Genomic DNA, 26,446 nt, shown 5'->3' on the forward strand with positions numbered 1-26,446 from the left:
GGAAAGTATTCCAGTGGGATTGCTGGAATATGCAGAAATCTTGGGCAAATATTGAATTTTTTTCTAGCAGGGAAAAGGAGACAGCCAGAAAGTGAAAAATGAGAAGCTTACAAGGCATTTTTCTAAAAAAAAAAAAAAAAAAAAAAAAAAACGGAAATGCAATGAAACCCAAGCCCCATGTTTCTCATTTCAGTTTCCTGCAGCTTATTTTAGCAGAGAGATGAAGCAGATAAAGAAGAAAAAAAAAATGTAGGCCAGCTGAGGCTACTAGCTTTTTCTGCTGCACCAATGTGTGCCCAGTTAGTAATTTAAACGACTGGGTAACTACAGGAACAATGTAAAAGATCTTTGTAGGAAATCTAATTTTTTTTCATCCTCCTCCATACTTGTGATTTTTCATCCAAAATTTAAAAAAAATTTGAAAGTTAAATAAAAACACACAACACACACTTCCCCACACAAACCACAAAAAACAAAGCGCCCCTCTAATGAAATATTTAGTCAGTACAATTCCTTCAGGCATGGGGACACATTCAGAAATATCCAGTTAAAAGGAATATTCAGCAGCACAGCTTTAATACTGAATAACCCTGAATAAGTTGCATCCGGCTAATATTAGACCTATCGTGCAAGTCTAACTTATCTGGATCAATCAGAATATCGCTTATCTGACTAAGGGGGTCATTTATCAAAGTGCTATATGGTGTTTTCGCATGCAAAAAACGCCATTAACGCATGCAAAAGCACCATAACACATGATGTGATACAAATAAGAAAAAGGGGAGGATATTGGGGTGGGATTTTTGGCCAAGTGGGCTGGGCTCACAGTTTTGCAAAGCCCTATCGCACAGCTTTAACGCAAATTTTAATTAGCTACATCTTTTTTCATTTGCGTAAAGCTGTGCAATAGGAATTTGCAAAACTGTGAGCCCACAAATCCTCCCCTCTTTGTTATTTGCATCGCATCATGTGTTATGGTGCTTTTGCATGTGTTAATGGCATTTTTTGCATGCGAAAACACCATATAGCACTTTGATAAATGACCCCCTAAGTTAGTCAGATAAGTAGCTCCACCCTGGAACACCCATATCCCGCCTACAACTTACCCAGATAAGTGACTGCACTGAACAGCACCGGCTATTCAGTCACTGACGACAGAAAAGTCCCTGCTTATCTGGCCAAGTGGCACTGAACATCAGCCTCACCATGATTTAGTTCTTACCTAGTCTGTACCAAAAAAAAGGACCACAGTATTTGGGAAAAAGTGAGCCAAAAATACTGTTCAACTCCATTCATTCAGCCAACTTGGCAGACAGGCACCTGCCCTCTGTTTTGTATTGTTTTACAAACTGAGATGGTTACAAATTTTTTTTTAATGTTTTCTGTCAAAATGTGTGCTTGGCAAGAATCAACTTGTACCCTTATTTATTTGACACTCATCTTCCATTACCTCCAACTATGTAATCGGTGTAAAGTACAGAGAACATACACACACAGTTTACATACAATCAAATAAAACATTAAAACCAACAATAAAATACTTATACCCTTATGAAATGCCACCATGCAATTTGTCTCATCTTATTGGAACATTCCTCCATATTTAGAAAGCATTTTGTTTCTCTGAACAAAAGTTGCTGCTAATTTACTATGTATAGGAGAAACAGGAGTTTGGGGGGGTTTTTGTTTTTTTTAATCATCTGGTTCAAAGGTAAAAATTCAGTCTTGTTTTGCGACATCACCCAGGGAGTCACTGTAGCAGCATGAACAATCTCCTAAGTAGAATTCCGCTGTTGTCTTTAAAAAAAAAAAAAAGAAAAAAAAATGTATTCTACTTTCCTCTTAAAGAGAAGAGCTATACTTCCACTACCAAGAGCCTCCTGAACCTTTGGCTGAGAAACAGCCAAAACCATAAACAAAATGAGGGCGGCTCCCTACTTTAGAGAAGGAGCTGAACTTGATTTATATGGCATGCAAGCCTCAAACAATTAGCCCTCTTTGAGGGCATAATGAATATCAACCTTGTGTTTTTGCATGAGTCCTCGCAGACTGCTATCACAAGGCATACAACAGGGAAAGAAACAAACTGTGTCAACAGCAATTACCGTATGTCAATAGTAATTCCACGCTGGTAACACACATTTTAGGCAGCTCTCAAATGGGGAGGGGAGGTGTCAAATGCTGTTGCCGGAGGGACAAAAAAAGAGCACATTATAAATCATAGCTGTTTTTATAGCAAGAGCAATCACAGAAACACAGTACAGGGCATCAGAAAAAGACCCAATTGGTTCATCTAGTCTGCCCAGTAGAGATTGCATAAGCCTACATTGGATGATTCACAAAATTCCCCCAAAGTCTCTTACCTCTTCTTGCAACTATCTTTTCCAGCTACTCTCCTGAGCATGCCTAGAATCTCCCAAAGGGATGGCCTCCACGTCAAGCCCTGCCATCTCGCACAAAATCATATCTAAAGCCAAACACCCCAGTGCAATCCGACCACTGCTGCTTAGGGTTGTAACTTTTCCCTTCCTGCAGGTTGCCACAATCCCGTCGCAGAAGCACAAGCAGTCACATCCCTGCTGTTACGAGATGACCTGCTGCTCCAGTCCGGTTACCTAGTGCTTCATTACCATCCTCTGTCTCCAGGAATCCTCTGCACTTTTGCCACTTTCTTTTTTAATTTTATTCCATTAACATTTTTATCTCCACCACTTTACCTGAAGAGTATTCCAGGCACCCACCATACTTTGTGAAAAAAACACTTCATATCATGACCTCTACTTTTACAATTACCTTTCCATTTGCTTCTTGTGCATTAATACCTTTCAGGTATTTAAATGTCTGTATCATATCCCCTTCCCCCCACCGCCATATCGCCCATATTCTAAGGTAAACATATTGAAATCTTTCCACCTCATCGGGCTTCTGGTACAAATTCCCACCTGCTTCTGAACCATCTCTAGCACTTCTAGATCCTTTCCTAAGGTATAGCCTCCAGAATGGAACACAGAAAACGTGGGGATGCCTGTTTACAAGTTATTGGTGAGGTTACACCTAGAATACTATCAGTTGTGCTCTCCCTATACAACTCAGCATCCTTCAGGCTCCAGCTATCACTATATCACAGTTCCGCTACCTTGAGCTCAGACACTATCACCCCAAGGTCTCTCTCCTGATCAGTGCACATCAGCTCTTCACCAACTACTGCATGCTGCAGCTCCCCCACAAATGCAAGACTGCATCTTTTGGCATTGAATCTTGACTGCCAAGTATTAAAGCATCCTCAAGCTTTCTTTTGATCATTTCTCATTCTGCTTCCTAAGGGTGTCTACACTGGAGAAAAATCTGTGCATCATCCATAAACAGGCAAAACTTTTCCTTCTGGCTCCTACGCAGTATTGCTCACAAAGGTATTAAACAGAAGCGGTCCCAGGACCCATCTTTGAGGCATTCCACTAAATCACATCTCTCTCGTCAGAATGAATTCCATTTACTACTACCCTCTCTCATCTATCACACAATCAGTTTTTAATACAAACCACTATCTTGGCAGGCTCTAGGCTACTCAGTTTATTAATGATCCTTTATGTGGACAGTGTCAAAAAGCTTTGCTAAACTCCAAGTAACCACATCCCAAAGCATGTCCTTGATTTAAATTCTCTAGTCACCCAAAAAGAAGAAAAAAAAAAAAAAAAAAAAAGGACTGGATTTGTTTGACATTATCTGTCTTGGATCCTGCAAAACTACTGGACTGCAGTAAGTTCTTCTTTCCTTCAGTAGACTCTCCATCAATTTTCCCCAGCCATAAGCAGCCCGCAGTTTCCAACTTCCTTCTTGTCACCACATCTGTTATTCTCCAATACTACACAACTATTCCTCTCGCCAAAGATCTATTGAACAGGTCCTTCAGCAGACCCACCAGAACCTCCGATTTCCCATGGCTTTGTCCATGTCCCATGACCCACCAGAACCTTCCGGCTCCATGGCTTTGTCCAGTTTTGCTAACTGCACACAAACTCGCATCCATAAATGGTGTTTATCTACCCCACTCCCATATCCTTGGCAACCCCTTTTGGTCCTTCTTCACGGAAAACTGAACAAAAGTATTTGTTTAGCATTTTTTTTTCCCCCTCGAACATCTGTGTTCACATTGCTCCTCGTTTCCTCAATCTCACAATCCCATCTCTGGCCTTCCTTCTTTCGCAGACACACCTGAGAGGGTTTTGTCGCCTTGCTTTACACCTATCTTGTCTTCCATGCCTGCTTCTACTGTCCAGACTTCTTCCCCCCCCGTTTCCTTCGGCTTTCTTTCCTGTGGTTTTTGTTTTAAGATCTTTTGTATTTTTTGAATGTTAAATTTTTGCCCATACATTTTAGCCACCTCTGGAGAACCATACTAGTTTCCTATTTTTTTTTTTTTTTTAATTAAACCTTCCACAATTCATTTGCTTTCCGAACACATCAGCTTCGGAAACTGGCATCACGCCGCACTCCGCCAACCTACTGACCTCCCAGGCAGCCAGTGAGAAGCAACAGACTCAGCAAGGGGGGAGGTAATTTGCTCTCAAAGGGTCATGGGAGCTGTTTAAAAGTTTTCAAACACGACCCAAAAGTAAAACCAAAATTCTACCATTAAAAAAAAAAAAAAAAAAGCCGACAATAGAATTCACAGGGTTTCCAGCAGGCTAAACAAGGAATGTTAATGTTCACACAGCTACAGTGTAGGAGAGTACTGGTAAAAAAAAAAACAAAAAAAAACTTCTTTTGCAGGTAGTGTATCTCAACACCCGTTAAGCCACATACAATGAGAGGATGTTAATTATTTCACAAAATCACCATTACCTTCATTTCTGCTCTATTTTGCTTACAGCTTCACGATTAATGTTTCCACCAGCGGGTCTGTTTACATTGCATGAGCCCGATGTAAGTCATATTATGGGCCATTTCTACACAGAGATAAACAGTAGGACAAGGACTCTGGCGTGCCCATCACTAGGGAATATTTCACAACTCACTACCTACCAGTCTGAGGCACTGTAGCTTTCACCAGGAGCTCAATTACTCACACAGAAAAACAGGAAGTCCTTTAGTTATTATAAATTCCCCGGGGTGCCAGGCTGCGAGTATATTTAAATAACTCACGAAGAAAAAAAAAAAAAAAAGACAGAACGGTCAAAAAGCCATGCAATGAGAAGCTTAAAATGCCCACTTAACAGGGAAAGGAGTGTGGGGGATGCAAACAAGTGGTTTTGTTAACTTAGAAAAATCTTAGGAAGCTCTTTTCTTTACATTTCCTTAATTAAAAGGAAGGAGGAGAGTTAAGAAGGGACAGGGAGTCATGCAATTTCATCTTAAAAATGGGACAAGCAGCTTTATTTCTGAAAAGTGAAAAACTAATACACGTGCCAGGAAACTGTTGCTCTACCTGCAGCATTCATAAGAAAGGAATGCATTCTGTAAGAATTTTTGTCTGAAAAAACACATTGGCAAGAGCATTCAGCAAGTATCATGAGGAGGTCCTGTTTCCAGACATGGCTATGGCACCAGTCATGGGCAATTTATATGAATGTTATAATTTCATTTTCTTTGCAAATACAGAGAACACAGGTCACGCACAGGTTATTTACTCTCCATCCAGAAAACAGCACGTCCCTCTAGGACTTTCATTAGCACAAATTAATGAATTCTGATTAACAGCCACCAAGATCAGAGAGCCAGGTTACTAAGGCTTTTCTGCCATTCTGTGCATATAGGAAAAATCTCAATAAATAAGGCCCCAGATTCAACCATTCTAGCAAACAGCTCCACCGTCTTTGGATAGTATAAAACCTTTCTAAACCTCTGGGACCAGCAAATTATAGACTTCTACTCTGCTGACCAAGACTGGAAAAACATTAGAAAATACAAAGGCACTAACAGATAATTTTTAGAAGCCAGGCAGGGATGACAGTTTGGTTCTTGAGTGTTGCAAGTCTGATTTTCAAGACAGCCACATTGGGCCTATCCTGTAAAGTGCGGCCGCGTTTACCCTGCTCCTAAGCCGCTTTTAACTCACGTTCCGGCCGCGTTAGCCCTTCCTGCGATCCCGAATCCCCTTTAACCTACTCCTACCGCGTCCTAAATTCCCCGGGCAACCCCTTCCGCCCGCGGCATGTATATTGCATGCAAACGAGCGAATTAGTTCGATATTGCATGCAAACGATCCAATTAGCTATTCCCTAGCATCCCGTAACCCGCGCCCCGACTATCGCTAGTTTTCCCTGCCGTTTTGTTGCGCGTTTAACCTGCAAACTTACCGCCTACCCTGACCCAGGCGGTAGAGGCAGGGGTAAGGGTAGGTGGGAAGCTTTCCCCCAGCCCGCACTCACCTGCCCCGGCCGTGATCATGGGCGCCAGTCTCCGTGGCAGCCCCAGTCCTCTCCCCTGCTCCCAAAGCAAAAAAAAAACCGAAAAAAAACGTTGCAGCCCCCCTCCGATGTCCGGACTTGGGCTGCCACGGAGACTGCAACGGCGAAGAAAAAAAAACCAAAAGCAATTTTGGTTTTTTTTTTTCAAAGTGACGGCGAACGGCAACGGCGAAAAAAAAAAAACCAAAAGCAATTTTGGTTTTTTTTCTCAAAGCGACGGCGAAAGGCAACGTCGAAGAAAAAAAAAAAACCAAAAGCAATTTTGGTTTTTTTTTTTCAAAAGCGACAATTTTGTTTTTTTTCCAAAAGCGACTTACTTTTGGGATCTGTCAAGATCCCAAAAGTAAGTCGCTTTTGGACGCCGGCTTACTTTTTGCAGCCATCAGCAGGAACACGATCTGGCTCCCGTAGCTCCTCCCAACAAGATGGCCGCCTGCATGGGGAAAGCGTACAATTGGCTGCTGAAGACGCCAAACGTCGTGACGTCACGTCTTCAGTGGCCAATTGTACGCTTTCCCCGTGCAGGCGGCCATCTTGTCGGGAGGAGCTACGGGAGCCAGATCGTGTTCCTGCTGATGGCTGCAAAAAGTAAGCCGGCGTCCAAAAGCGACTTACTTTTGGGATCTTGACAGATCCCAAAAGTAAGTCGCTTTGGAAAAAAAACCAAATTTGCTCCCCCGCTGTCATCTCTTCTCCCCCCACCCAGAGCAGGGCGCGAAAAGCAGCCTTGCTCCGGGAGGAGGGAGAACAGACTGACAGCAGTCAGGTCGGGTCCGGTCGGGTCCGGGCTGGGGGAAAGCTTCGCCGCTGTCAGTGTCTCTTCTCCCCTCCTCCCGGAGCAAGGCGGCTTTTCACGCCCTGCTCCGAGAGGAGGGGAGAAGAGACACTGACATCGGCGAAGCAACTTCCTGGTATCTGTCATTTCAAATGACATTTGAAATGACAGATACCAGCGTGGCGTGAAGCCTTAGGCCCGCGCACCCAGGATACTGTATAGGCGCTCTATCCAGTAAAATGGGTTGCGCGGGCCTAACGCTTCACGGGCACTTATTAGCCGCGGCTTACATTTGCATGCAATTAGTGTTCAGGATCGAGCGGTAGGTGAGCTGCACTGTGCGGGCGGTAACCGCGGGTGCCGTAGGCACTAACGCAGCTCTTCCTACCGCTCGGTACTGGATAGGAATGAATGTTGGCACATCTCTCTCTCAAATGTTAATTGTGGAAATCCTAAAGTTCTGCATACTGGGCTGGGTCTTAAGGATCAGATTTCACCATTTCTGAACCAAAAACAAAGAGACTCCCCCATCCCCCTGGTGCTTAGATTATTTTAGGTAGTTATTTTAGATTCCTGGAAGGTGGGGATAAGACTGGATCACCAATAATTGATACATGTGGATCGATATATATATGGCACAACTTAGAACAGCTCAACATAAGGGCCATTAAGGTCCAGCCTGAAGCATGCTATCCTCTCTTTTTCTTTTTAGACTGCATGGTACTAATGAGCTGAAGATAAGCCAGGATACTCTGCTCTTTCTACATTTGTTTTTCTAAGAGATAAGGCTGGTGAAGGCCTGTGCTTGAACCTTCTGGGAGTCAGGCAGTACCAGCCTCTTTAATTATCCATAGCTTAACGAGCTACAGATGGCTATTGTCAGGGCTATGAGTGCAAGTCAAAGCACCTAACTTGCAGACACTAGAGTAGAGTAAAGCCAGAGAAAATGAGGTTACAAGGAACTACACTTGACAACATTCTTTAGATGATCCACAGACATGAGCAGGTAGCCAGTGCATGGGGCCTCAGAGCTCGTAGTCTTGCATTTCACAGGTTACATTGGCTCATAGAAAGGTCTAGGAGGAAAGAATTTTTGTATAAAATCTTTATTTAGTCCTAGCTTTATTTCAATAACTATTTGCCTTTTTTGATCTATGCAATATTGCTGTACTGCTGTATGATGTGTCTGCTGATTATACAATTTTCTACCATACTTTATTATATTTAGTAAAACAGTTTTGCTTTCACAAGATTGCGTGTGTGTTAATATAATCACTTTAGGCCACCTCTCACATTCCTCATCATGGTAATCATCTTCATGTCCTCTCTCCTCATGGTGCATCTCTTTCCTAATTCTGTCCACCATATGTACCTCTTTTCACCTGTCACCTACCCCTATCCCATGGTATTCTTCCAACTGGTTCTCAAAATAAAGAAAAATTAGGAGGCTGGTGGTTCTAGGGACTTTCCTAAATCAAATGCTCCCGAGATCCATGGCTCCTCCCCTTCCTCTCATGTGTTTTCTGTTTACAAGGAAACATGTGGAAGGAGGAGGAAGCTGGGCAGGTATTTTTAGCTGTGCCCACCTTGCTGCCATCTACCTTCATTCCTGCAACAGCCTGGCAGGGAAGGAAATGGCAGCAGTGGAGGAGTGGATGAAGAATCCTGTGGCAGCCATAGTTTTTTGGGGGTTTTTTTTCTTTGGCAGTCATCAAAAGGACACTGTCAGCCAGAGACAATTCACCACCACCATTGCCAGACGTGAGGTGAAATGCCAGTAGCGTATCAGACTGCCTTACTTCAGGGATCTGGGAGCCAGCACTGAAAATGTCCAGCCCCAATGAAGGTTGGCGCACGCAAAGTTAGAAAAAAAAATCTTGGCACTTGTTATTAAGCAGAAATTAGTTTGCGAGAACATTAGAAACATCTTGTCTTATTCTCATCTACAGGAGAATGGTTCAACCGGTTCATTGGCTTCTCCCAAATATCACCAGGAATAACCCCAAGCATGAATTGTTTGTTCAGTCCGCAGTGGGAGACAGAACAAAATTGCAAGCAGCGGCTTCTCCTTATAAACAGGACTGGTCCTGGTCTCGGCTTCAGTTCTGGTTGTTCCAAAAAGGTATAAAATACTCTTACATATGAAATTAGGATCACCAAAATGACTGACGATATTAGACACAGCTCATAACCATCCCTGAAATGCACTGCTGTGACTTGAAGGGAAGCAAAGAAGTGGATCAGACCTATTTATAAGCAAGAGCCTATACCCTGGCTGCTAGTCAGGCAAAACAACTCAATCTAGGGTGTTCAGCAATGGAACATCTAAGAAATACTAATTTCTACCATTTACGTTCTCTGGAGAAATATAATAGCACAAGAGCAGTAACAGCAAGATTGCCTCATTGTTATAAAAGTGTGAGCAGCCTCATACCACAAAACTACTCTGCCAGGGCTGGCGTAACATGCATGCTTCCTATTGTAGGGAACCCTTCCAAGGATTGTCATATCATCATGTGTGTCAGGGTGGCCAAATCAGCTCAAATTTAGGGACTTAATAAGGCCACTTTCCAATGACAGGCATTCACTAAACGTTAACGGCACAGTCTGGCAACAGCTGGCACCCATGTTATAAGTCTCAGACTCTTTAAAACCGCAGGGACCTTATAAAGACTCAATACAAAGATGATGAAAGGACCTGATCAAGATTAAAGAGCGTGTGCTGGAAATAGGAAACGAGGATCATCATCGATTACTGGAAGAAAGTGTCAGCGAGGGCAAGCCTGCCGTACTCAGGCACCAGTAAATTATAAACACACTGCTGCTCTCTTATGTTTATTTTACCACAGCTATATAGAGGCCATAGGATATATCCTGATTTTAGTTACAAAGTAGTATGCAATTATTCACACTGTCCTCCCCAGGAAAACAGAAAATGAAATCAATCCTAAAGAACATAGCCCTAAACTAGAATAACCAGCTCACGGATTGTTTGAACAATTCCAAATGTTTGCTGCCAATATTTAATGTTTTACAGTAGCTTGAGGCAGAAAACCATACAGATGTTCTCTCCGGCAAGTCATATTACTTTCTGCATGAACATTTAGTGGCTTTTCATATTCATGAATAGAGGTGCAGCAGCTCTACTGGGGGAAAAAAAAGTGTATCACCACTGAATGGTTTACATTTCAAAACAAGGCTAACAAAAAACCATATAAGGTTACACATGAACCCAGGACACCAAAAAAAGGCTTGCTATGAAATGTGTGCCCCATGCTTCATACAGTACTTCGTTTCTGACAACGTGCGAGTATGTGATAGGGTATATAGTAAACTCAGCACAGGAGAACAACCAAACAGCAAGAGGATAAGAATGAAGAGAACAAACAGCTCTGTGAAACCACTGTGGGTGGGTATCCATTGCATGACAGAGAGAATGCCAGGCCTGTGTTGCATCCTGTTAAAAAAAAAAAAAAAAAAAGCCGTGTTGATCCGTCTACAGTCTCCGTGGGTTGCTTGGGGGAGGAGCAGATCATGCCTTAGCACGGGCTTGCTTTAGGCATCAGTAATGCCTCAGTTGTGCTGGGTTTCCTGCATCCTGTGGCAGATTGTGCTGCAGAGAGGAGGTGAGGTAGCAGTTCTTGAAATCGCACCAACAAGACCCCTGTGCTGTCCATGTCAGGAGAGGAGACCCATGCTGCTAGGAAGCAGCAACGGAGGCCATATTGGGACGTGCTGCTGGGCGAGCTAGGGTGCCAAAAGCAGCAGGAAAAAAAAACAGACCCGCAGTAGATAAGCCATCAGGAGCCCATTGCTGGGCGAGTTAGTTGCGGTGGTGGCGGTAATGCAGCAGGGGTGCAGGCGATGCATCAGATGTTCTACCACTGTATGCAACATAATATGAATACTGACCTCAGAGGGACACAGACTTTCAAAGATGGATGCTGACATGCATGTTCCAGCAAAGAAACACGATAAAAACTTTGACCAGCCTAACAATGCTACCCAGCTTATCAGATCAGATTGTTGACTAAGGTCTCCTTTCTGAATAAAATGTAAGCAGCCCTAGGAGGAGAGCCAGGGCAGAAACTCAAAAACAACAACTTAATCCCCCAGAGCAGAAAAAACAGAGTCTGTCCAACCACGGTTCATCAGACCTGGGAAGAAGCTAAACTATAAAATTAGTGTTTGCCCACCCCTGATACCCCACCTCACTACTCAGAGAAAAAAAAAGAGTCCAGACTCATAACAAAGAAATCATAGGACAGGGCTTATATTGAACTCCGAGGACAGGTGTATTTATTAATCACTCTCTTAAAAAAAAAAAAAAAAAAAAAATTATTATAGAATAACATCTCTTTACTATCAGAAAATGCACCTCAGCCCTGCTATTATCTCATGTAACCTCCCACACGGACAACTATGAGAAGTAGTGACCTAGCAGTTACAGCCATGGACTGAGAACCAGCGCTCAAATCCCCGCCCCCAAACACTCATTGTGACCTTGGACAAGTCATTTTATCAACCTGGATGTTAGATTTCATTACTTGTCTTTCAAGTGCTGTAGGTATTTCCCTGCTGCAAAAGGATTTATAATCTAAGTTGATTTGCCCAAGATCACAAGAAGCATCAGTGGGAGAGAAGAGGAATTTGAACCCTGGCTGCTCTAAACATTGGGTTACTTCTCCACTCCTGCTACCTCTGCTACCTACTTAGAGAGTAAGCTCTGTTGAAAAGGGACATCCTACATCTGAATACTAGCAATGCTGTAAGTCACCTTAAGTATAATTGGAAAGGTAGGCTAAAAATGCAAATAAATATGTAAACTAAAAATTTGTATCATTCAAAAGCAATAGTAAAAAAAAAAAAAAAATTCAACAAAAAAAGAAAAATCAAGGAATATAAGCTCCTCTGAATTTTTTTTGTGAGGTTCTACAAAGGAAATACACATTTCCAATTCTAAACTTGCTGCAACCAGCTCACCAGGACTCAAACACACAGGCCTATCCAGTACCGAGCGGTAGGAAGAGCTGCGTTAGTGCCTACGGCACCCGCGGTTACCGCCCGCACAGTGCAGCTCACCTACCGCTCGATCCTGAACCCTAATGATATGTAAATGTAAGCCGCGTCCGAAAGGCCTTAGGCCCGCGCAACCCAGGATACTGGATAGAGCGCCTATACAGTATCCTGGGTGTGCGGGCCTAAGGCTTCACGCCACGCTGGTATCTGTCATTTCAAATGTCATTTGAAATGACAGATACCAGGAAGCGAAAAAACCAAAAGCAAAAAGTAAGTCGCTTCCCTGCTTCACTCTTCCCGGAGCAAGGCTGCTTTTCGCGCCCTGCTCCGGGAGGAGGGAAGAGTGAAGCGGGGAAGCGACTTACTTTTTGCTTTTGGTTTTTTCCTTCACCGCTGTCAGTGTGCCCCCTCCTCTCGGAGCAGGGCGCGAAAAGCAGCCTTGCTCCGGGAAGAGAGGGCACACTGACAGCGGCGAAGCAACGGCGAAGACAGCAGCGAAGCAACGCGAAGACAGCGGCGAAGCAACGGCAAAAAAAAACCAAAAGCAATTTTGTTTGGTTTTTTTTTCAAAGCGACAATTTTTTTTTTCCCAAAAGCGACTTACTTTTGGGATCTGTCAAGATCCCAAAAGTAAGTCGCTTTTGGACGCCTGCCAACTTACTTTTCTGAAGCCATCATCAGGAGCCCCTGCGATCGTAGCTCCTCCCGACGAACTCAAAGATGGCCGCCTGCACGGGGGAAGCGTACAATTGGCCGCTGAAGACGTGACTTCGTGACGTCACGTCTTCAGCGGCCAATTGCACGCTTTCCCCGTGCAGGCAGCCATCTTCGTCGGGAGGAGCTACGATCGCAGGGGCTCCTGATGATGGCTTCAGAAAAGTAAGTTGGCAGGCGTCCAAAAGCGACTTACTTTTGGGATCTTGACAGATCCCAAAAGTAAGTCGCTTTTGGAAAAAAAAAAAAATTGTCGCTTTTGAAAAAAAAAAAAAAAACAACCAAAATTGCTTTTGGTTTTTTTTTGCCGTTGCTTCGCCGCTGCTTCGCCGCTGTCAGTGTGCCCTCTCTTCCCGGAGCAAGGCTGCTTTTCGCACCCTGCTCCGAGAGGAGGGGGCACACTGACAGTGGCGAAGGAAAAAAAAAACGAAAAGTCGCTTTGCCGTTGCAGTCTCCGTGGCAGCCCCAGTCCGGACATCGGAGGGGGGCTGCAACGTTTTTTCCGCTTTTTTTTTTTTGCCTTCGGGAGCAGGGGAGAGGACTGGGGCTGCCACGGAGACCGGCACCCATGATCGCGGCCGGGGCAGGTGAGCAGGGGCTGGGGGAAACTTTCCACCTACCCTTACCCATGCCTCTACCGCCTGGGTCAGGGTAGGCGGTAAGTTTGCAGGTTAAACGCGCGACAAAACGGCGTGGAAAGATAGCGATAGTCGGGGCGCGGGTTACGGGATTGCAGGTGAATAGCTAATTCGCTCGTTTGCATGCAGCGGGCGGAAGGGGTTGCCCGGGGAATTTAGGACGCGGTAGGAGTAGGTTAAAGGGGATTCGGGATCGCAGGAAGGGCTAACGCGGCCGAAAACGGAGTTAAAAGCGGTTTAGGAGCAGGGTAAACGCGGCCGCACTTTACAGGATAGGCCTGACAGTGATGAGTCAACTAATCATCTTGCTGGGAAAAAACATTTGAAGGCCTTTTCAAAAAGGCATAAAAGGTTGCATTCTGGAACAAGGCCTAGATTGTAGGTAATCTTCTGTCAGATTATGCTAGAAAGGAAGGGCTTTAGGGAATCCATTGAGTGCCACAGGCATGGCCACAAGACTGGCACACCAGTTAAAAGATTCTGAACAGCTCCTTCTCCTATATCTGCAGTGCAGGGGGCTTCTGGAGTTTACTATTTAACTTTAAATAGTTCACCTCGGCTAACAATAAAAGCATGAGAAGAGATATAGTAACTTCAATTCTGCAGACCAGAATTCAAACCTGATTGCCAGGAAAACAAGCCTCACAGTTACTATTAGGACCTCTTCACGGCATGTAAAAGCCAAGTAATTCTGCTAAATTCTGAGATATTGTCAGAATTAGTTGATGAAATATTGTGCACAAACGTGTAGTACTGTGTTAGGAATTTAATTTTATGCTTGTTTTATTATTGAATGTTTGCATATTTTAGGTTTATTTTATTGTGATTCAATTGAGATGTAATTGTACTGTACTGAGATGCATTTGTCGTATTGTTAACCGATTTGATATCTTCTGAGGAAGGTCGGGATATAAAAATGAACAAATAAATAAATAAATAATAAATAAAAGACTGCACTTTGGAGACCTTTACAAGGCACACAGGAGCAAAAAAGTACATGATGTGCCTTTTTAATTTTATTCCGAGACCTATGAAGCATTGCTTTTTGCCGTCGTGTTCCTCACCCTGTCTTTCCGAGACAGTGTGCCCAGATGGCCCTGGAATCCCTTGCCAGTCCAAGCCCAGCAGAGTGCCTCATCTGGGGAGAGACAGAGTGCTGCTCGTTGGCTGGGAGGGATCACCAAGTTGGCAACAGTCTCTTCCCTCCCTCTCTATGCCTGAGCACATCACTTCCACAGCACACTCTGGACCAATCTGGACCCCCGGTACTACAGAGCTATGGGCCACCCAGAAAGCTAAAGTTTTAAAATCACTTTTTAACTCTTCATTGGATTCCATGTTCTTCCAAGCTGGTGAGAGCGGGGAGTTATCTTTTTAATAAAAAAAAAAAAAAAAAAAATGCTTGGCTGACAGGATTTTTTTTTTTCCTCACAGTTCTCTTTTAGAAGTTTCAGCAGCTGGCTGGGCCACAAAAACCTCATGCATGAATGCTGCAATGTGTCATGTTTCTCTGAGGAAGTGGCATTTAATGTTTAAAAATGTCTAAAATCATTCAGCAGCTATTCCAGCCTTGCAACAAGAGGCGGCCAAGTTTTAGCACGGCAAAAAACAAAAACCAAACAAGCAGCAAGGGAGGGGGGGGTGTTACCTGCCGGTCCCTACCTCCTCATTTGGAACTACTTGTATGCCAAGTACGATCATCATCCGTAAAGAAATAGCTTTCCTGTGGTTAAACTTCTGGTAACAAGTCCTCAAATCCAAAACAAGAGGAAACAGGGAACAAGCTTTAACTGCTTGCATTTGGAAACACTCCAAAGTTAACAGTGGAGCAGGTGGTGTATGTGATATGAACACAGGCATCTTGTGCGTGTGTACAGGGTGTGTAGTTTTTTTTCTGTATTTCCAGAATGCTTGGTGTTGGTTTAATTCTGTAGAACTGTCTGGGCACAACTGCATGTGTTTTTGATGGATATGAAGGGAAGTGATGGGATAGAGGAAATGATTTCAAGGCTCATCTTTGGCAAGCTACTTGGATTCTGCATTACTTCTGACTTTCCTCGGAGAAAGTATGAATGTGCAAGCCTGCTACTCAGTATCACAGCACTTGGCTGAGCAGCCAGGTAGCAGCCATGGGAAATCCTAATCTCAACCCCCCACACCTGGAATTTGGAATTCACTCCCTAATGAGTAAATCCAGAAGCTTAAATCAGGGGTGCTCAAACCGGTCCAAAGGGCCCCTCAGCCAGCTGGGTCTTCAGGATCTCTCTAATGAATATACTTGCACTGCCTCCAATGTATGGACATATTTCTCATGAATATCCTGAAAACCCCGAGTGGCTGGAATACTCCCTGACAGCTATGCTCAAAAGAACCTGGAGCTCTGCACAGAGAAGTGAGCAGTAGCCTGCTTTCCAGAGATTTAACCACTGTTTCCAGAGTCGAGTTTGGAACCTAATATCTATCCCAGCAACCCTAAAGTTAAGGATATAAATCCTGGAATAAAGCTGGGCTTTAATTCCAGATGATCCATATACTAAAACTGTAGAGACAGCCTATCTGCTGCAGACATTTGTCTGCTGCTATATATATATATATATATATATATATATATATATATATATATATATATATATATATATATATATATATATATATATATATATATATTGCTGGTGAAGAAATCCCTGGTTGGCCATATTTTCATGGCTGGCAGCCGACAGGCTGTGCTCAGCACTATCTGCTACCAGGGTCCAGAGCAGGGCTCCAGAGAGCAAAACAAGCAGAAGCAGCAAACACGGGTCACAGGGCTGAACAGCAACTCAAGAAGCAGTAAAGATGGGCTATGGGAGTGAAAGCAGGGAGCAGCAGTGGCAGGCCACAGGGCTAAAGAGAGAGAGACACGGTAGGAGGTTTCCGTGGAGGCAGACAGGAAGAGACCAGAAGTAGAGGTCGAGGTGAGGAACATAAACAAAAGGAATTCAACAACAAAAATTTCCCTTTCACCACCTAATGGACAATAAAAAAAACAACCCAAGAATATAAAAGAAAAGCAATCATAAAGCCTTCAAAATCTGTAAACTACAAAAGGAAATTACAGCTTAGAAAACTATTCACAATCCAAAACACAAAAGGTGCTTCAGGATACGGAAAGGGTTATACAAAAAGAAAAAAAAGCCAGCTCACCTCTTGGAATGTATCTGAGCAGCAGCCTGAAGCTGCCCATCCCGTCTCTCCCACGAGCAAGGCCCCTCGTTCCCTGCATTTCTGCAGCCACAGCAAGTGCCACATAATCTGCCTCAGAATTGCAGTCAACTGCCCTCAGTGGCATAAGAGCAGTAGCCGAAGGGGGGGGGGGGAGAAGAGGTAGGGGAGAAGAACTCAAAATGGAAGGTAAAGGAGAGAGAGAGAGAGGGAGAGAATGTGGAGGTGGGACAGAATTCCTAGGTGAAAGGAGACACGCGTGTCTGGAGGGAGCCAAGACAATGGAAAGGATAAACTGAGGATCAAAGATGAGGAGGAGAAAGAGGCACCGCAGAGCTTAACTTTAAGCTACTGAAGGAAAGTTTGGATACTAAAGAACATTGCCAGAGACTATTTTGGATCCAATGAGGCTGAAGCAAGGCCAACAAAATCTTCTCGTGCAGAAATCCAGGCTAAGTGTTTCACATTTAAAATCTCTCTCCATCCCATCAGTCTCTTTCACCCCCGCCCCCCTCCTCCCCAGAGACCCACTGATAATCACTGGGGCTGTGACGGTCCCTTTCCTGAAGCGTTTCTGCTGCTTACTTCTTTCCCACAAGCCCGTCTGCCCATTTGACTCCAGTTAGATCTCTTTCTTAGACATGCTGCTGCCACTTGTGGTGCTGTGCAGGCTGCCAGGAGGCGGTGGCAGCACACATGGTTTGCTTCTTTCCCTATGGCCCCTCATACTTCCTTTGTTGGCCATACCAGGCAATTACACAGTCATCTCCTCCTTTCAACCGATTATAGTAAATAACAGCAGAAAGAGATCAAGATTGGTCCATCCAGTCTGCCCAATTTGGGTAATTAAGCATAGGACACCCATAAGCAACCCAACATCTGTTCTATCGCTCTCCCCCCACCCCCTCCCAAACTAGTACAGGCCAATAACACTGCTTTCAACCAAAAAAAAAAAAAAAAAAAAGATGCACTCAAGATCAGCGCCGCACTCAATGTCCATAGGAGCCACCATTGGTTCTCAGGATTTACAATTGAGATTGCTGGTCTGTGGGTGAAGGGTTAACATTAAGTTGCGAGACTGAACAAGTCATAAAAACATAAGATATGCCATACTGGGTCAGACCAAGGGTCCAAGTCACAAGAACCTGGCAAGTACCCAAAAATTAAATAGATCCCATGTAACTAATGATAGCAACAAGCCTTGGCTATTCCCTATTGATTAAATAGTTTATGGACTTCTCCAGGAACTTATCCAAACCTTTTTTAAACCCAGCTACACTAGTTGCCTTAACTACATCCTCTGGCAACAAATTCCAGAGCTTGATTGTGCGTTGAGTGAAAAGGAATTTTCACCAATTTGTTTTAAATGTGCTACTTGCTAACTTCATGGAGTGCTCCCTAGTCCTATTATCTGAAAAATTAAATAATCGTTTCACATTTACCCACTCATGTCACTTCATGATTTTGTAGACCTCTATCATAACCCCCCTCAGCCGTTTCTTCTCCGAGCTGAAAAGCACTAACCTCTTTAGCCTTTCCTCATAGGGGAGCTGATCCATCTCCTTTATCATTTTGGGCGCCCTTCTCTGTAATGTCTCCGGTGTAACTATATCTTTATTGAGAAGCAGCAACAGAACTGTACATAGTATTCAAGGTTTGGTCTAACCATGGCGTGATAGAGGCATTATGACCTCCTCCATTTTATTTGCCATTGTCTTCCTAATAATTCCTAACATTGTTTGCTTTGCTTTTTTCACTGATACAACACACTGAGCCAACAATTTCAATGTAATATCAACTGTGATTATCAACTGTGATGCCCAGATCTTTTTCCTAGTGGTAACTCCTAAAATGGAACATAACATTGTACCACTATACATCACCTTGCACTTGTCCACATTATATTTCATCTGCCATATGGATGCTTAATCTTCCAGTCTCTCAAGGTCCTCCTGCAATTTATCACAATCCACTTTTGATTTAACTTCTCTGAATAAATTTTATGTCATCTGCAAATTTGATCACCTCTCTTGTCGTACCTCTTTCCAGATCATTTATAAATATATTAAAATGCACATATCTCTGAGGCACTCTATTGTTTACCTTTTTCCACTGTGAAAACTGACCATTTAATCCTACTCTCCGTTTCCTGTCTTTTAACCAGTTTGCAATCCACAAAAGGACATCTCCTCCTATCCCATGACTTTTAGTTCTTAGAAGCCTCTCATGAGAGCCTTTGTCAAATGCCTTCTGAAAATCCAAATACACCTCTCAGGCATCACCTCCCAGTGGTCATGCTGGGTCAGACTAAGGGTCATCACAGCCAGCATCCTGTCTCCGATAGAGGCTGGTTTAGGACTCTGGGGGGGGGGGGGGGGAATGCCATCCAGCCCTGGTGATATGTTACCCTTTAGTTTGTCAATTTGATCAATTACAACCTCCATCACTACCATCAAATTAATACTTCGGTGTGGGTATGTTCCCAACATCCTACTCAGTAAACAAAGAGGCTAAGAATTCAGTTTCTCTGCTATTTCTTTGTTCTCCCTGTGCACCCCTTTACCCCTCAGTCAATCTTACAGACCAAATGACTCCTTCACATACTTTTTTTTACTTTGAATATATTTGCAAGTTTTTATTATTAGTTTTGATCCCAGCATATATTTTTACTCACATATAAGGTGGGCAATTTGCAGACAGATTACTTACCTGGAGAAATGACTTTTGAAATCATGAGAGACTATGACTATCAATACTCGAGGCTAAAACAGTTATGTGGAGCACACACCTCCGAGGCCAGGGTCAAAATGCATTAACTTACAGAACAAATAGGGCTTTTAAAAAGCAGGTGTGTTATTTGCAGAAGTAAAATTTATTCACTTCCAAATCCATGGCAATGCTCTTTGAAACAAGTTACTCTGCCGGTTAGCAGAGGCACATTCCACTAGGCTAAAGAGCATGTACCACCATGGGATTTCCAGAAATGCTTCTAGGCAAGGCGCTATATAAACAGATAATAGTGCTTTGGAACCACAAAACTTCCTGCCTGAAAATACACAGGATTATAAATCTAAAGTGACATTTTTTTTTCTGCCACCCTTTATAGCATTACTACTTTTTCTACAATATTAATTTAGATTACAGTTGCAAGTAAATACTGAAGTTCTCTGTATATTATTTTCACTTGTGAGCTGAAATTCACTTGTACATTAAAAAGCACTGTGCAGATCAAAATGTCTGATAGTATTTAACTAAAATCCTGCCATTTGCTAAAATCAAAGTGTGATCTCGTCTCCTACTGCTTTCCTATGCAAAAATTTATACAGCTAGTACAGACAGCTGTGCTTTGAATAGAGAAGTCTAAAAGGGAAAAGCTTAAAATAGACTGGATCTGTGTGTAGTTTAGCTTTTTTTTTTTTTTAAGCAGAAGGTTAATGCTATTTTGCCAATAGTCATAATAAACGTGCACTCAGCAGGGGTTGAAAGCAGGGCACTAAACTTCCCCCCACTCCACACACACAGTGCAAATTCTCAATCGCAGCCAAAAGCCAAGAAGGAACAGCCTCAAAGTCTTGACTCAAACCTTATATGTGATGTTAGCCAAAAGGCCAAGGAGCATACCAACTATTAGCCCTAGATCTGTGTTTAGTGGCAGCCATGCCAGGATGACCCAGAACATCAAACCTCTGACAAGTCTAAAGAAAACTACAGTGAAATATTAATATGAAAAACATTTACTATTATTCCTCCTAGCATGCAATTTTCTCTCTAATTAGCCATAAAAGCACAGCAGAAACAGTGCAGTATAGTACATGGATGTGCCTTTCAGTACGCAATTGTGAATCATTCTGTTTGTATACGGAGGCAGAATCTAGAAAGAAAAACATTTAAAAACTATATGCCTATTAAGGTACTGCTCCATGATCTGCTCAACAGTTACCTACTTTTTAAGTAGTGGCATATTTAATCTTCCTGTTGTGGCAATAATTATTGGCAGGACAATTTTCAAACTTTTTTAGCTACATAAAAAAGTACCACTAAAAATCACCATCTCCCTCCCTGGATACTTTTACAGGCAACAAAAAGGGGGCAGTTAGGGTGGGGGGAGGGAAAGTACATATACGGTTTCTCAGAAAGCCTGTGCATACTTTCCAAATGTGGGTAATAAGTACTTACAGTGCACCATTACCTGGTTTTCAAAGTGAAATCCCGCAGTATGCAAGCCCATAGGTATAATATACCCACAGGCCTACAACCCCCCAGCCATTCTGACAACTGCGCCGGATATAGGCAAGTCCCTAATATTGCACAGGATTTCAGTCTCTGACAAATGGCCAAGGAAAAGTCCTCAGTTTTTAGCTGAGACTCATCCCTTGATTTGAGCTAGAAGGCCAAGACTCGAAAGTGGAGTACTCTCACAGCTTTCCTCCTCCCTGAAAACATCAGGGAGACAGTACTTAAAAAAAACAAACAAACAGATTTTACAACAAAATCGGTTCAAAAGAAAAAAAAGTGCCTGCAATTTTATGGCAGATGAAAAATATGAGCTGCAAAACTACCAAGGCCTATGTACTAAGCATTTTTAATCAGGGAAACTATTTAGTGCATCATGTTCTAAAACAGGAAACTTGGACAGCACTATCTTACTTCCGCCATTGTTTCTCATTTATCACGTACATAGTTACTGGAAAAAAAAATACATCCTCTTTCGAGTTGCGTCTTAACCTGCATTTATTTACTGGTCTCATTAGGGACCAGTTTTAGTGCTCTCCAGAAGGACTAATAAAACCGCACACACAGTCAAGGGCCTGCGCTTTCCGGCGGTTCCAGGAAGTAAGTTCATGCGCGTTTTACATAGCAACCTTTCCTCCTACTTGGTTGAAACGCATGCAGAAATGGATGGTGAAAGCAAGCACTTCTGGTTTCAGGGCATAGTTTGACGAGTGTCTTATCTGATGCATCCCAAAGTTCCAAGCACACAAGCTCCAAACATACAGAATTAAGCTGTAATAACTACCCCAGGCAGAATAAAAGGAGAACTATTTGCTAGCTGCTAATCAAGCAAACAAATAATGACAACAACATTCCTTGTCTGATTAACAGCCAGTTTTGCTGCACTTTCGCGCAAGCAACACATTAAAACATTTCAATGCTATTTATTTCGTATTTTCCAGCACCCTAATCTGGAAATATTCCCTAGGTCATTGAAAGTTATAGGCTTGGGTTATTTTTTCTCTCACAAACTACTATACATTAGATACAGAAAAAAAAAAAAAGTCAAAGGCTTCCGGTCTCCTAATTTACAGAACTTCCCTGATCTGCGAAGGCCTTGCTCGCAGCCGGACAAATCCGGCTAGAAACAGGAGTAAGAGTTGCAGGAAAAAAAAGTTACCCCCGCATCCAGAGCCGCTTAATCACCCTCAGGGCCGGGATCCCCGCAGGGTGCATTAGCGATCCCCGTGCCAGTGCTGCTGCTGGCCAGATCACCACCAAACCATCCCGCGGCTGCTCCTGCCCGCTCGCGGGCCGGGGAAACGGCGAATCTCCCAGCCCCCGTTCCAGCTAATTGCGGAGGCAAAGCCGGGGCCAGGTTGCGGCAGGGAAGGGCGTGGGGTATTCCCCCCCCCTCCCATTCCACTCACCATTGGGAAACGTCTCCATATCCCCTGCTGCCAACTCGCAGCTCCCGCCGACAATTCCTGCGGGAGCTCGCCGAACAGATCCAGGAGGAGGAACGTGCAAGTGTACAATCCCAACCGGAACAGTCCCTGCAGGCAGAGGGCGGAGAGCAAGGAGGCGGCGCCATCCTCACCGGGGGGACCGCCCTCTACTGCCCCTCCCCATGGGCGTCGCCACATCAACCGGGTCCCGGCCTGCCGCAGGCTAGCTGCCCCCTCCCCCCCATCGTGGTTTAGCTTTTGCTTTTTCTCTCGCGGAAAAGGGTAGCTGACAGCCCGGCACCTCTTCTTCTGCTCCCAATATTTTAAATGAAACTAGGCATGGTGGAGAATGCCCTCCCTTTCTGAATCCTCCCTCATTTTTTCCCCAGATGGTTCACAGGGCAGAGTGCAAGGTGTGTAATCTTCTTAGGAGTCTCCATCTGAGAAGGAAAATAATAGTTAATCAGAAAAATCACATAAATAAATCAAACACCCTTCTAATGAAGTTTTATAACTTTATCAAACCGGGGAAAGGATAATAGCGTTTAAATATTTAACAACAAACATTTTTAAGGATAGTAATTGATTTTGGTATGGCTTCTCCCCTGAGGCTAAATATGAGATAAAGGTCCCTTCGCCAAAGAGCTTAGCACAGTTCATTACTGTAGAATATTATCAGTAGAGACAAGTCTTGTCTCTACTGATAATATGGGCATCCAGGACCACACTCGCTCCCTTCCACACCCTTTCACATACCAAAAATCATCATCACAACTGTTTGGGTAAAATAAGGCCGCAGCTTTATTAACAAAGAGGCCCGAGCCTGCACACATTAACACTTATAACAATCCCCTGTTTCAGCTTCCACCCCTGACCATCCGCCACTCCTCCGGCAGGATAGCCGCCGCCAGCCACCCGGCTCGATGTTCCCGCCTCTCACGCCGGGTGTATACTCCCGCCACCTGCCTGCAAGGAGCAAACCCGGGTGGACTCCCGCCGCCAACTTGCAAGGAGTCAGGGCCCCGGGTCTCCCGCCACTTTCCGGCAAGGAGCCCCCATCGCCGACAACAGCCCCATTTGTCACCGCCGTCCACTTCCAGCTGAAACCCCCCATTAACTAACAAACATCAACTATTCTGGCTCGGGCCAACCGCCACAGGCACGGGCACACCAAGCCCCGTGACCCCCCAAAGATGCGGCCTCACCTTACCGGGGGAACAAGTGCTCGAGGACCTCCTGAATGGCATTCAAGAAGAGGTCCATCCCCACAAAGGAAAGATGGACCCCGTCCCGGCCGAACAAACCCGTGACCGGCCCCCACGACCATTCATGCCGAATATGGCGCCTGCCTAACCGGGCCAACCAAGCCCCAATTTGCTGGTTGGCCTTCGACTGGCTCCTGCGCCAAAAGAGCCGGTCCCATTCAGCAGGTCGCACGATGATATCCGACCAACAGAGCACCGTGGTCGGCAGCAATAGCGACACTGTCATCAGGTCCTTGCGGACGATGGCAATGAACTGCTTGCCCGTCATGGTCCCCCAATCATTGCCCCCCAAATGCACCACCAGGGCTCGCGGCGGACCCAGCCGCTCGCGCTCCCTCCGCACACACTGGATCAGGTCGTCCCACCTCATCCCCCGCCGCCCCAACCAGTAAATCCGCACCCCCCTGCTGGTCAAGTCCAGGTGAGGCCCGTAAGGTCGGCCGCAGTCATGCCTGTGCGCCCAGAAGGTATAAGAATGGCCGATTATCCAGACAGGCAGCCCCCCGGACGCCGCACCTGCCAAAGAAACAAGCATTAGTGACCTGCACCCCAAGCCCCCCACCCCTGCCGGATGTAACCCTGATATGCCTGGGAACGCCACCGCCCAATCCTCTGAATAGCCCCTGCCGGCAAACCGGCAGTAGCCGCCGACGTCGCCGCTCCGATCCGAAAGGAGTGCGTCCGGAAACGCCGCGCGTCCAACCCCAAGGCGGCCACTGCCCTGCGCAACACCGCCTCGAACTGATACTTCGTGAGCGGCCGGAAGTCCAAATGCACCAGAAACGGCTCTGGTCCCATCGGTCGCTCCAGACAGTACCGGGTCGCATTTCGCACCGGACATGTGCACAACCCCTCCACCGCCCCGAGGACCACATCTAACCCCTGTCCCCCCTGGTCCGTTTTAGACCGGGGGATACGAATAACCACCGAGCGATTTGTGACCACGACATGACGCGCCAGAATCCCCGGGCAGTCCTTGCTCCCGGCCGACCGGGCCACCAATTCACTGATCCGTAAGGCGCCGAAAAAAGCGAAAACGAACGCCACCTGAAACAAAGCCGTTTCGTAGGGGGACGAGCACAACCCCGGCAGCACCTCCCACAACCCCACCAGGACCTCGTGCGTAATAGGCAACCGCCGGTCCGGCCGTCGACCCACCGTCCGAGACCACCCCGCCAACACGCGGCGGACTACGAACCGCCCTGCGGGAAATCCCCACCCGTGCGCCCGCATGAAAAAGGAGAAGCCCGCCAGCTGCCTCCCGACCGCCGCATGAGAAAACCCCCGCTCCCTTGCCCATTCCAGGAATCGCACCAGCGCCACGTCCGACACAGGGCCCCCCGACCATCCCCCCGTGGACAGGAAAGCCGCCACACTCCTGGCCCCCCCCACATAACCTGACCATGTAGAAGGAGCTAAGGAGGCCCTCAGCATGTCCCACGCCTCGGGGAACCGAACCTCCAAAGGGAAGACGGCACCGCAGCTCCACAGGTATCCGCCTCCGGCGCGAGCTCTCGAAACAACTCCCACTTGAAACGAGAGAGAGAGTCAGCCACACTGTTGTTCACCCCCGGCACATGCCGGGCCCAAATCGTGACATTCAACATCATGCAACGCAGTACCAGGTCCCTCAGCAACTCCGACACCAGCAAGCACCGAGCCGCCCTTTTGTTGATGACCGCAACGACCCCTTGATTATCGCACCAGAAAACCACCCGCATACCCTGCAACCGCTCGCCCCAGACGTGCATAGCCACCACGATAGGGAACAACTCCAAGAACGTGATGTTCCTTGTGACCCCGGACGTAACCCACTCCGCCGGCCACTCCGCCGCACACCAGGAGCCCTGAAAATAAGCGCCGAAACCCGCCGACCCGGCCGCGTCCATCCACAAATCCAGATCGTGATTGGACAGGGGGCTCGACTGCCAAAAGGCCTCACCGTTAAACGCCTCCAGGAAACTATCCCATATGCGCAAGTCCGCTCTCAGTCTCGCCGTCACGCGAATCCGATGATGCCGTCTGCGCACCCCAGCCATGGCGTGCGACAAGCGCCGTAAAAACACCCGACCCATCGGGATCACCCGACAGGCGAAGTTGAGGCTGCCCACCAGCGACTGCAATTCAACCAGAGACACCTTAACCCGGGTCAACGCTCCCTGCACCAGACTGCGCAACCGTGCCACCTTATCCGCCGGCAGGCGCAACATCATGGCCTCAGAATCCAACTCAATCCCAAGAAAAACCAACTTGGTAGTAGGCCCTTCCGTCTTATCCCCCGAGAGCGGAATGCCAAACTCCGCCGCCACCCTCTGGAAACACTCCAAGCCCTGCATGCAATCGCCCGTTGACGCCCGACCGACAAACAAGAAGTTGTCCAAATAATGGATGACATCCCGCGAACCCCATTGCCGCCCCACCACCCAGTGCAGGAAAGTACTGAAGGCTTCGAAATACGCGCACGCAATCGAACACCCCATGGGCATGCATTTGTCGACATAAAACTCCTCCTGGATGCGAAATCCCAACAAATGGAAGCACTCCGGGTGAACCGGCAACAACCGGAAGGCGGCCTCTATATCCGCCTTGGCCATCAAAGCCCCTCGCCCACACCGGCGCACCATCCGCACTGCTGAGTCAAACGAAGCGTACCGCACTGCACACAACTCTTTAGGGATCCCGTCATTCACCGACGCGCCCTCTGGGAACGAAAGATTATGTATCAGCCGAAATTTCCCCGCCTCCCGCTTCGGGATTACCGCCAGTG

The 26,446-nt window shown here is 45.7% G+C and overlaps 1 protein-coding gene across 1 annotated transcript in view; it reads right to left on the minus strand.

Moving 5' to 3' along the window:
* LNPEP (leucyl and cystinyl aminopeptidase) overlaps positions 1–22,577 on the minus strand; it is a 215,028-nt gene extending 192,451 nt beyond the window's left edge. The window contains exon 1 of the mRNA XM_029572844.1: positions 22,397–22,577. Coding sequence (XP_029428704.1) covers positions 22,397–22,415 — 19 coding nt within the window. The 5' untranslated portion in view covers positions 22,416–22,577. The remainder of the gene's footprint in view (positions 1–22,396) is intronic.
* Between the last annotated feature and the right edge of the window lie 3,869 nt (positions 22,578–26,446).

This window comes from Rhinatrema bivittatum, chromosome 1, assembly GCF_901001135.1.
Source record: "Rhinatrema bivittatum chromosome 1, aRhiBiv1.1, whole genome shotgun sequence".
Taxonomy (NCBI): Eukaryota; Metazoa; Chordata; class Amphibia; order Gymnophiona; family Rhinatrematidae; genus Rhinatrema; species Rhinatrema bivittatum.